The sequence below is a fragment of the Loxodonta africana genome, chromosome 6 (assembly GCF_030014295.1).
Source record: "Loxodonta africana isolate mLoxAfr1 chromosome 6, mLoxAfr1.hap2, whole genome shotgun sequence".
Lineage (NCBI taxonomy): Eukaryota > Metazoa > Chordata > Mammalia > Proboscidea > Elephantidae > Loxodonta > Loxodonta africana.
The window spans coordinates 9,131,374-9,143,680 of record NC_087347.1 but is presented as its reverse complement, the minus strand read 5'-3'; the positions used below and the strand labels follow the sequence as shown (position 1 = coordinate 9,143,680).

The following is a 12,307-nucleotide window of genomic DNA, read 5'->3' as shown; positions in this document are numbered from 1 at the left end:
TCCTAATAAGAATTATGTCCCAGGTTGGGATCCAGAATTCCTCACTAAATGTTCCTCAGGGTCTTAGTGGACATGCACCACTTAGCAATACATACACTGGCCTTACCCATGAAACATCTAGGACACGTGCTTGATGTAATCAGTCCAGTGCAACCAGTGTGTCTTGTTGGTTTCTCTGTGGGAGTGTACCACAGGAACTGTGAGAGAAGGGTGCAAGCATGAAGAAGACAGCCCTCGACCTCAAGGAGCACTCTGTAGAGTGCTGGACACAGACACATCAATTCCTGAAGGATGGCACCAGGCCTTCGGGGCAAGTCCTACAGCAGAACTTTCGGTAGTCTAAGAATAAAACCCAAAATTCCAAAATATGAGCTTTATTCAACTTTTTTATTTTTGTGAGTTTTCGTGTTGCTTAATAATTTAGTTTCTAAACTCACAATGCAGTACTGGACATGATCCCTTCCCAAGGCAAAGATCAAAATCTACTCTTGTTTGAGAAACATACAGATGGTATCTCACCAAATACGGTTATTCATTATTATCCTTATGAGTAAATCATTGGCAAAGAGGACTTGTTTCTCTGTGCAGGAATACACGCCCTCTTGGGACAGATTTTGTGCCTGAGGCTCTTCCATGGACTGAATCATACCAGCTTAGAATACAAGCTGTAGATTGCTCTGGGCTGAAGTTACCTGATGGCGGCTACATATTTGACTGGATTACTTTCTCTGTGCGTGTGTCTCCTGCTGACACCTGCCTTTGCTGAGGCAGACAAACTGCTCGTTGTTCCCATGGATGGGAGCCACTGGTTCACCATGCGAGCCGTTGTGGAGAAACTCATCCACAGAGGGCATGAGCTGGTCATAGTTGTGCCGGAGGTGAGCTGGCACCTGGAAAAATCTCTCAACTTCACAGTAAAGACTTACTCAACTTCTTACACGCTGGAGGATCTGAATCGTGAGTTCATGGTTTTTGCCAATTATTGTTGGAAAACTCAAGACTTGGGTATATTATCTTTAGCAAGAAGTCCAGCCAGCGCCGTGTTTGAGTATTTTTTTTCACGTTGTAGGAGTTTGTTTGACGACACGAAATTAGTGAAGTACATAAAAGAGAGTTCTTTTGATGCAGTGTTTACGGATCCTTTTGATCTGTGTGGCCTAATTATTGCCAAATATTTTTCACTGCCATCGGTGGTCTTCACCAGGGGACCATTTTGTCACTACCTTGAAGAAGGCACACAGTGTCCCAGTCCTAATTCTTATGTTCCCAGAGCTTTCTCAGTGTTGTCAGATACCATGACCTTCCGAGAGAGAGTACGGAACCAAATCTTGCATTTGGAGGAGCGTTTATTTTGCCACTATTTGTTCAAAAGTGGCTTAGAAATTGCCTCTGAGATTCTCCAAATGCCAGTCACAGCTTATGACCTCTACAGCCATACGTCCATTTGGTTGTTAAGAACTGACTTTGTTTTTGACTATCCCAAACCTGTGATGCCCAACATGGTCTTCATTGGAGGCATCAACTGCATCCAGGGAAAGCCATTGCCAGAGGTAAGTTATTTCTTCTTTAGCTCATTAAGAACACCTGGCTTTGGGTTTAAAAAGAATGACTCCTTACTGCACCGGAATTTGCCATTTGTTTGTCACATTCGTAATTTCTTTTTGGTTGAATGACTTGTTTTATGCCAATTCATTTAATTGTGGGTTAACAGATTTCATAAAGTGGCTCCCTTTTATTTGTGTGTGTATATAATTGATGACTCTCCAGGCTACATTTTCTAACAGTTTGATTTGAAAACTACTAAAAAACACAGTGAGGAATGAAATGCGCCTTTTTGCTAATCTTATGCCACCCTCCATAAGACAGTGCTCTGAAATTATTTTTACGAAATTATTTTCTATATGCACGCATATATAGAATGTAATTTCACACCCATTTTATTAAAATAAGATCTGGAAACAGGCTGGATACATTGTTCTTTACCTAATATTTTTCACTTGTGAATCAATTGTAAACATCTTTAAAAGTCAAAACATATACATCTAGCATGTTCTTTTTAATCATTGCATTAAATCCTTTACTTTAGATGCCCCATAGTTTATCCAACCAGCCAACATTGATAGACAACTAACAACAATAACAACTATATATATTTATATATGTAATGAAAATCCTGGTGGGTTTGTGGTTAAGAGTTTGGCTGATAGGCAAAAGTTTGGCAGTTCAAATCCACCAGGCGCTCCTTGGAAACCCTGTGGGGCAGTTCTACCCTGTCCTGTAGAGTTGCTAGTTCTACCCTGTCCTGTAGAGTTACTATGAGTTGGAATCGACTCGACGGCAACAGGTTATATATGTAATATTTTATATATATAAAATATATATATATAATGCATTATTTATTTCACATGAGCGAGTGCAAACTTCAAAATGATAAGTACAGTATTAGTCGAATTGTGGGATGTACAGACTAGTATAATGTCCCCATATTCATGAGGATATTTTTTTGGAATAAAAATAATTATGTACTTCCCCTTATACCCATGCTAAAAGTACTTTTATGTGTTTTTGTAGCAAAGAACATGTTATTTTGTTTATGTTACATAAGCATGCTGTATCAGGGATCTGCAAACCCTTTTTGTAAAGGGCCAGATAAAAATATTTTAGGCTTTGCCGGCCTTATGAGGTCTGAGTCGCTCATACTTCTTTATTTTGTTTTTGCTTTTTAAAAAACAGTTCCTAAGAATGTAAAAAACATTCTAAGTTCAAGGGCCAGGCTGCTCTACTACATAATTCAGTCTTGTAAAATGAAAATGTTAGATATACAGTAATACTCTGCCACCCTAAGAGAAGGCATTGCGTCACCAGCGAATAGAGTTGAAGTAGTGTAAGTGACTGCTGCTGTACAAGGCAGGATTACTCAGAGAGGTCAGAGATTCAGTTTGAAAGATCAGGGAGAGAACTTAAGTTCCTCACTTGGGTCCACAGTTTACGTCTACGTTCGTTTTGAAGCCAAGTACTTTTCTAATGGAGAACCTGGATAGTGCAAATTGTTGTCAAGCTTGGGGCTGACTCGATGGCAGCTGGTTTTACTTTCAGACAAAGCAAAGGACAAATCTCACTTTTTGATGCTAGGATTTGGGCTCCTATGCTCCCTCTTCAAGCAGCCTCTGATCAGTGAAAGCAGGTGCACTGGGGGCAGGGTAATCTGGGTGCTCGTAAGCAGGTAGGGCTGGGGCTGAGAATGCCAGCTCCACGCCGGGCCCTGGAGCATATGCACACCTGCATAAATGCGGGGAGAAGCGGTAGCTAAACGTTTTCAGGATGGTCGCACACGGGGTATGTAGGGCTGCGGGGTAAGCCGTAAACAATTGCTCTGCAGTAGACCCCATGTGTGTCAGAGTAGAACTGGGCTCCACAGGGCTTTCAGTGTTGTGACCTTTGAGAAGGAGATCACGAGGCCTTTCTTTTGAAGTCCTTCTTGGGTGGACTCAAATCTCTAGCCTTTTGGTGAGCAGCCAAGCATGTTAACTGTTTGTGCCAAGCAGGAACGCCAGGGCTGGGGAGAGTAACCCCTGCCATTGAGTTGATTTCAACTCCTAGCGACCTACAGAACAGAATACAACTGCCTATAGGGTTCCAAGGCTGTAATCTTTTTTTATTTTTCCATCCTGACCCCTCCCTTCCCTTTTAACCATCTAAGATTGTTTCTTTTTGTATGTAAACGTTTTCATGAGTTTTTACAGTTTCATACAATATTTTTCCTTTCGTGATTAACTTATTCCCCTCAGCATAACGCCCTCCAGATTCATCCATGTTATGAGGTGCTGCACAGATTCATCGTTGTTCTTCATCATTGTGTACGACTCCATTGCGCGTACGTACCACGGTTTGTTCATCCATTCATCTGTTGATGGGCACCTAGGTTGCTTCCATCTTTTTGCTATTGTGAACAATGCTGCAGTGCACATGGGTGTGCATATGTCTACTTGTGTGATGACTCTTATTTCTCTAGGATATATTCCTAGGAGTGGGACTACTGGATCATATGGTATTTCTATTTGTAGCTTTCTAAGGAAGTGCCATATCGTTTTCCAAAATGTTTTTTGCATTCCCACCAGCAGTGCATAAGAGTTCCGATCTCCCCGCGGCCTCTCGGACATCTGTTATTTCCTGTTTTATTGATGTGTGCCAGTAATGGTGGGGTGAGATGGTATCTCCCTGAGGTTTTGGTTTGCATTTCTTTAATGGCCAGAGAGCATGAGCATTTCCTCATGTGTCTGTTGGCTGCTTGAATGTCTTCTTTGGTGAAAAGTCTGTTCATTTCCTTTGCCCATTTTTTAATTAGATTATTTGTCTTTTTGTTGTAAAGGTGTTGGATTTTCTCGCAGATTTTAGAGATTAGACCTTTGTCTGATTTTTAATAGCCAAAGTTTTTTTCCCAGTCTGTAGGTTCTCTTTTTACTCTTTTGGTGAATTCTTTTGATGAGCACAGGTGTTTAATTTTTAGAAGATCCCGGTTATCTAGCTTATCCTCTGGAGCTTGTGTGTTGTGGGTTGCGGTTTGTATCCTGTTAATGCTGTGTATTAGGGCCTCTGGCATTGGTCCTATTTTTTCTTCTATGAACTTAATAGCTTTTGTCTTTATATTTAGGTCTTTGATCCATTTTGTGTTAGTTTTTGTATATGGTATGAGGTATGAGTTCTGTTTCATTTGTTTGCAAATGGACATCCAGTTTTGCCAGCTCCATTTGTTAAAAGACTATCTTTTCCCCATCTGATGGCCCTTGTTGAAGATCTGGTAACCATAAAAAAAAAAGACCCCACTGCCATCTAGTCAATTGCGACTCGTAGAGGCCCTATTGGATAGAGTTGAACTGCCCTGTAGAGTTTTCAAGGAGTGCCTGGTGGATTTGAACTGGTGACCTTTTTGGTTAGCAGCCATAGTTCTTAACGACTATGCCACCAGGGTTTCCCAGGTGACCATAGGTGGATGGATTTACGTTTGGGTTCTCAATTCTGTTCCATTGGTCAATGAATCTGTTGTTGTACAAGTACCAGGCTGTTTTGACTACTGTAAACGTATAGTGGTTTCTGAGGTAAGGTAGTGTGAGTCCTCCTACTTTATTCTTCTTCTTTGATAGTGCTTTATTTATCTGGAGCTTCTTCCCTTTCCAATTAAAGTTAATGATAAGTTTTTCCATCTCTTTAAAGAATGTTGCTGGTATTTGGATTGGGATTGCATTGTATTTGTAGATTGCTTTGGGTAAAATTGTCATTTTCACAATGTTGAGGCTACCTATCCATGAGCACGGTATGTTTTTCCATTTATGTAGATCTCTTTGGTTTCTTGCAGTACTGTTTTGTAGTTTTCTTTGTGTAGGTGCTTTATGTCCCTGTTCAGATTTATTCCCAAGTATTTTATTTTTTTAGGGTCTATTACAAATGGCATTGTTTTCCTGATTTCCTTTGCATCATTCTCTTTATTGGTGTGTAGAAATCCAACTGATTTTTGTATGTTTATCTTTTTTTTTTTTTAATAACTTTTATTAAACTTCAAGTGAACGTTTACAAATCCAATTGTATGTTTATCTTGCATCCTGCTGCTCTGCTGAATCTTTCTATTAGTTCCAGTAGTTTTCTCATGGAGTTTTTTTTTGGTTTTTCTGTGTATAGTGTCATATCATCTGCAAACAGGGACAGTTTAACTTCCTCATTGCCAATTTGGATGCCCTTTATTTCTGTTTCTTGCCTTATTGCTCTAGCTAGGACTTCCAACACAATGTTAAATAAGAGTGCTGATAAAGGGCATCCTCATCTTGTTCCTGTTTTCAAGGGGAATGTTTTCAGCCTCTCTCCATTAAGAATGATGTTGGCCATTTGTTTTGCATAGATGCCCTTTATTATGTTGAGAAATTTTCCTTCTGTAGCTATTTTATTGAGAGTTTTTATCAGGAATGAGTGTTGACTTTGTTGAATACCTTTTCTGTGTCGATCGAGATGATCATGTGATTCTTTTCTTTCCTTTTATTTATTTGGTGGGTTACATTGCTTGATTTTCTAATACTGAACCATCGTTGCATACCTGGTATGAATCCTACTTGGTTGTGGTATATTATTTTTTTGACATGGTGCTGAATTCTATTGCCCAGAATTTTGTTGAGAACTTTTGTAGCTATATTCATTAGAGATATTGGTCTGTAATTTTCTTTTTTTGTGATGTCTTTGCCTGATTTTGGTATCAGGGTTATGCTGGTTTCATAGAATGAATTTGGAAGTATTACTTCTTTTTCTATGATCTGAAACAGTTTGAGTGGTGCTGGTGTAAGCTCTTCTCTGAATGTTTGGTAGAATTCTCCAGTGAAGCCATCTAGGAGAGGGCTTTTTTTTTTGTTGGGAGATTTTTTTTATTACATTTTCAATGTCTTCTTTTGTTATGGCTTTGTTCAGATTTTCAATACCATTTTATGTTAGTTGGCATAGGTAGTGTGTCTTTAGAAATTTGTCTATTTCCTTTAGGTTTTCAAATTTGTTGGAGTATAGTTTTTCATAATACTCTGTTATGATCCTTTTTATTTCAGTTGGGTGTGTTGTCTTGTCCCCTGTTTCATTTCTTATTTGGGTTATTTGCATCCTCTCCTGTTTTTCTTTTGTCAATTTGGCCAGTGATTTGTCGAATTTGTTGATCCTTTCAGAGAACCAACTTTTGGTTTTGTTGATTCTTTCTATTGTTTTTCCCTTCTTTATTTCATTTATTTCTGCTCTGCTCTTTATTATTCCCTTTCTTCTAGTGGCTGTGGGTTTCTTTTGCTGTTTTCTTTCTATTTGCTCTAGTTGTGTAGCTAATGTTTTGATATTGTCCCTTTCTTCTTTTTTGATGTGTGCATCTCTTGCTATAAATTGACCTCTGAGGGCTGCCCTTGCTGTGTCCCAAAGGTTTTGGTATGATGTGTTTTCATTCTTGTTTGATTCTAGGAATTTTTTGATTCCATCTCTGATTTCTTCTATTATCCAGTGGTTTTTAAGCAGGGTGTTATTCAGTTTCCATGTAATTGATTTTTTTTTCCTTACTCTTCCTGTCATTAATTTCTGTTTTGATGGTGTGTGTGGTCAGAGAAGATATTTTGTATTATCTCAGTGTTTTGGATTTTGTTGAGGGTTGCTCTGTGGCCTAAGATATGGTCTATTCTGGAGAACATTCCATATGGGTTGGAAAAGAATGTGTACATTGAGGTGGTGGGTGGAATGTTCTATATATGTCTATGAGGTCAAGTTGGCTCATTGTGCTCTTTAGCTTTCCTGTATCTTTTTTGAGTTTTTTTCTAGATGTTCTGTCCTTTACTGAGGTGGTGTGTTGAAGTCTCCTACGATTATTGTGGAACTGTCAGTTTCTCTTTTCAGTGCTGTTGGAGTTTGTTTTATGTACTTTGGAGCCTTGTCATTGGGTGCATAGATGTTTATTTCAGTTAAGTCTTCCTGATGGATCATCCCTTTAATCATTATATAGTGCCCTTATTTGTCTTTTAAGGTGGTTTTTGTTTTAAAGCCTATTTTATCTGAGATTAGTAATGCCATTCCTGCTTTTTTTGGCAGTTATTTGCTTGATATTTTTTTTTCCATCCTATGATATTTAATGAATTTATGTCTTTCTTTCTAAGGTGTGTCTTTTGTAGACAGCATATGGATGGATTCTGTTTTTTAATCCATTCTGTCACTCTGTGTCTCTTTATGGGTGCATTTAGGCCTTTTACATTCAGTGTAATTATTGATAGGTGTGAGTTTACTGCTGTCATTTTGTAGTGCTTTTTTTTTTTTTTGTGGTGCTAACATTTTCTTTGTTCCTCTTACTGTCCTGTGCTGAGTTCCTTTTGCTTGTGGATTTCTTTTTCATTTCTTTTGTTTTGTAGATTCTGTTTTTATTGAGACTTTGTTTTTCTTCTTTATTTTGATGAGTAGGTTTGTTAACTTTCCTTGTGGTTACCTTGAAATTTACCCTTATCTTCCTAGATTTGAACCAGTCTATTATTACTTGGTATTGCCTTGCCTTCCTCTCCATTAGAAAGTTCTACACCTACACCATTCATTCCCTCTCTTTTTGTTCTGACATTGTTGTCATTTACCCAAGCCTGTAATCTTTACAGAAGCAGACTGCCACATCTTTGCTCTGTGGAGCAGCTGGTGAGTTTGAACCACCAAACTTTTGTTTAGCAGCTAAGTGCGCTAACCCCAATGCCACCTGGGTTCCCTCTGGGGAGAACGGAGGAAGCTAAAGGAAGCCAAGGCTTTGCAGAATGACCCTATTGGACTTGCATGAACTTGATGAGTCACCATTCCAGACTCAGGTCAGGAGAGGGGATTGAGCATGAGGCTTCCCAGGGGCACTGCTCTCCATACCTGTAGGTAGTGGTAGTGCAGCTGGTGGATCCATTCCTGCCATGTCACTCTTTGGGCAGTCTAGAACAGTGGCAGAGGGTCACCTGCCTCCTCTGTGCCACCTTCCCCTACACTGGGTCATCTGCCTCTCTATGTCCCTGGTGAGCCTCTATCCTTCCTGGTCCACAGTGTCTACCCGGTCCTCAGGGCATGCCAGGTGCTCAGCAGATGTTGTTCAACAAAAGACTTTCCAGCCATCTGACAGGAAAGTGAAATAGCACTCTCTCTAAAAGTTGGGGTGTCTGATGCTTTAGGCCTGGAGTTTCACTCTCAGCACGACCAGGATGTAAGTCTTTTGAGGTCAAGAAGAAGAACGTTTCAGGACTCTATGAGACTGAGTCTAGTCAAGGGGCTCTCACCGCCTTTATACCTCTATCGTTTATGGCACCAAGCAACATCCAGGTATCACATGATGGCTCGCCCTGTACCCAAGGGTGGGGTCTGCAACTTCCTGAACTGGCCTGGAGTTCAGTGCCACTCACTGCATCCTGGGGCCTGCCCCAGAAGGGTTCAGATATACATACAGCCATTTTATAGCTATCATCTATTATATAGATGATACCTATGAAGTATAAAATATGTTCAGCCATATAGAGTTTTATGCCTGTTGGGTTGTCTCTATAAAGATATATAAAAATATACAACATATGCGGTTTTATATATTTTAAAGATAAGAACCAGAAAGAGCCCAAAGCTGATTTATATGAGGTAGAGGCCAGACACATCCCCAGTCTCCAATCTTTTTTTTACCAATTCTGACATCAGCCATCCTTCTCAGGGCGCTCTCCACTTCTCTGCTGGGTTCAGTACGTCATTGTAATAGCCACACAGAACTAGTAGGCCATACTTACAGTTAAATGGCTTATTAAGGAAGGACTGGGTACAGCTCAGAATCAGGGTCAACAGGCTACAACTCGGGATCAGGATCAGGAAGCACGTAGGCAAGGCCTGGAAGGCTCCCTCGAGGAGGAGAGCATATCCCTTCCTTCTTCAGTGCAGGACAACTTTCTCAGCTCCTCTTGGCCGTGGAAGCAAACAGGTGCTTCTCTCTGCCATGCACAACCCGTCTCAGCTGTGCAGGCTCCTCTTGGCCTCCTCAGCACAGACCTCTTGGCCCATTGTTGCAACCACTGTGTCAGTCCATCTCATTGAGGGTCTTCCTCTTTTTTGCTGATCCCCTACGTGTCGTGTTGGCAAAGAATATTGAATATACCATGGACGGCCAAAAGAACGAACAAATCTACCTTGGAAGAGGCACAACCAGCATGTTCCTTAGAAATAAGGATGGCAAGACTACGTCTCACATACTTTGGACATGTTATCAGGAAGAATCAGTCACTGGACAGGGACATCATGGTTGGTAAAGTAGACAGCAAAAAAGAGGAAGACTTTCAATGAAATGGATTGACACAGTGGCTGCAACAATGGGCACAAGCATACCAACAATTGTGAGGGTGGTACAGGACTAGGCAGTGTTTTCTTCTGTGGTACATAGGATTGCTGAGTCCTAACTGACTCGATGGCACCTAACAACAATAACAACAACACAGAGTCGCTGTGAGTCAGAATCAGTGCAACAGCAAAAGGTTTTCAGAAAAGGTTATAGACGGAGTATGGTCAGAATGATAACAAGAATAGCAATATCATTAATAATAACAATAAAATATAATACTCTAATGAGTCAGAGGGGATGTGTAACTCACATATGATCTCACGGAAACTTCGGTTCTGAAATCTGAAAGCATCACAAGGATTGTGAGGGACTGGGCAGTGTTTCATTCTGTTGTACTTAAGAGTTGTTGAGTCGGAATCGACTCAATGGAACCTAACAAAAACAGCTACTTTACCAAACATGATGTCCTTCTCCAGGGACTGATCCCTCCTGATAATATGTCAAAAGAAAGTGAGACATAGTCTCGCCATCCTTGCTTCTAAGGGGGGCATAATCAGCGTTATAAAAGAGAAAAAAAAATAGTATAAATAGACTAAAATTGGATTGGATAGAAAATACGACAGACAGTAGTAAGGACAAAGTTTGTTTGTGAACTGTTTGTTTCAGACGCGTAGGTGCGTATTTGTGTTCTGAGTTGTGACGTTGTATGAGAAGTGTTACTGTGGGTCTTGGCCCAAATAGACTTAAAGCCTCTGTTTTCAACTGCCTATTCACCTTCACCCAGTCTCTGCAATCCATTTACGCATTTTTTGCACAGCCATGACAAAACCATGTTTTGGAAGACTAGAATAAAATGGTAAAACTTCCACTAATATTAATTCGTTAACTATCGTTCGAGAATTTGAATGGGTAAATTGGTGTTATGGATTGATTGTGTTCCCCCAAAAGATATTTTGTAGTCCTAACGTCTACTACTGTGAATGAGACCTTCCTTGGAAATAGGGTCTTTGAAGATGTAATCAAGTTAATATGCGTTCATACTGGAATAGTGTGGGTCCTGATCCTAAACGAGTGATATTCTTATAAAAAGAAAAGACACAGACATACAAAAGAGGGAAGATGATATGTGACAATGGATGCAGATGGGAGTGATGCACCTACAGGCCAAGGAAGCAACAGGAACACCAGACCCTGGGAGAGAAGCTTGGGACAGGTTCCCCCTGAGAGCCTCAGAAGGAATCAACATGGTAGACACTCTGATTTCGACTTCTAGCCTGCAGAGCTGTGAGACAATGTATTTCTGTTCTTACAAGCCGCCCAGTTCATGCTACTTAGTTATGGCAGCCCTAGGGCACTAATACAAATGGCATACTATGAAGTGCACATATACGAAGTGCGCAATTTGACAAGTTGTGTCATAGTAAACATCAGTAGAACCGCCATTACCGTCAAGATAATGATCACCTCTCAAAGTCTCCTTGCGCCCTTTGTAATCCCTGTCTCCCAGATCCTCCCAGCCGTGTCCTCCTCCCCTCACCAACCCCCACCCCCTCCACAGCTTTTTGTCGCTGTACATTAATTTGCATTTTTTACAATTGTATATAAATGCTGTTTTACATTATGTACACCTTTTTTGTCTAGCTTATTTTATTCAGCAACATTATTTTAAGATTCATCCCTGGTACACATGTTAAAGAGTTCATTCCTTTTTCTTGCTGACAAGTATTCCATTGTGTGGATTTACGACAATTTGCTGATAGACATTTAGGCTTTTTCCAGTATTTTATGTTAAAAATATGAGTGTTACAAACACTCACACACAGGTCTTTGTATGGAAGTATGCTTTCCTTCCTCTTGGATAAATACCTACTAGTGGAATGGTTAGGAGCCCTGGTGGTGCAGCGGTTAAGTCCTCAGCTGCTAACAGGAAGGTTGGTGGTTCAAACCCACCCAGCAGCTACGCAGGAGGAAGACCTGGTGCTCTGCTTCCATAGGGATTTTGGCCTAGAAAACCCTATGGGGCAGTTCTACTCTGTCACATGGGGTCACCGTGAGTCAAAATTGACTCAATGGCACCTAACAACAGTAGTAGAATGGCTGGGTTATATGGTAGGTGTATGCTTACATTTTCAAGAAACTGCCAAATAACATCCCAAAGTACAACTGATCACCCTGCAGTCCCAGTGCCAGTGTGTGAGCAGCTCAGCTCTTCTACAGGCTCACCAACACATGGGGCGGTCACTCCTTTGAATTTTAACTAACAAATGTATAATTTAAAGGGTGGTTTTAATTAGCATTTCCCTAATGACTAAAGATGTTGAGCATCTTTTCATGGGCCTGTTTGCCATCTGTTTATCTTCTTTGGTGAAATGACTATATAAATCTTTGCCCTTTTTTTTTTTTTAATGTTGGTCTTTGTTTTTTCCTTTCTGGGTTTTGAGAGTTCTGTATGTATTTTGAAGACAAATCCTTTATATGACATAT

The 12,307-nt window shown here is 40.3% G+C and overlaps 1 protein-coding gene across 1 annotated transcript; it reads left to right on the top strand.

The window, feature by feature from the left end:
* The first annotated feature begins 695 nt into the window (after nucleotides 1-695).
* LOC100662317 (UDP-glucuronosyltransferase 1A10-like) lies at nucleotides 696-1,857 on the top strand. The gene has a single exon (XM_023557692.2). It carries the CDS (start codon nucleotides 696-698, stop codon nucleotides 1,671-1,673), a length of 978 nt encoding a protein of 325 aa, XP_023413460.1. The 3' UTR covers nucleotides 1,674-1,857.
* The last annotated feature ends 10,450 nt before the right edge of the window (nucleotides 1,858-12,307 follow it).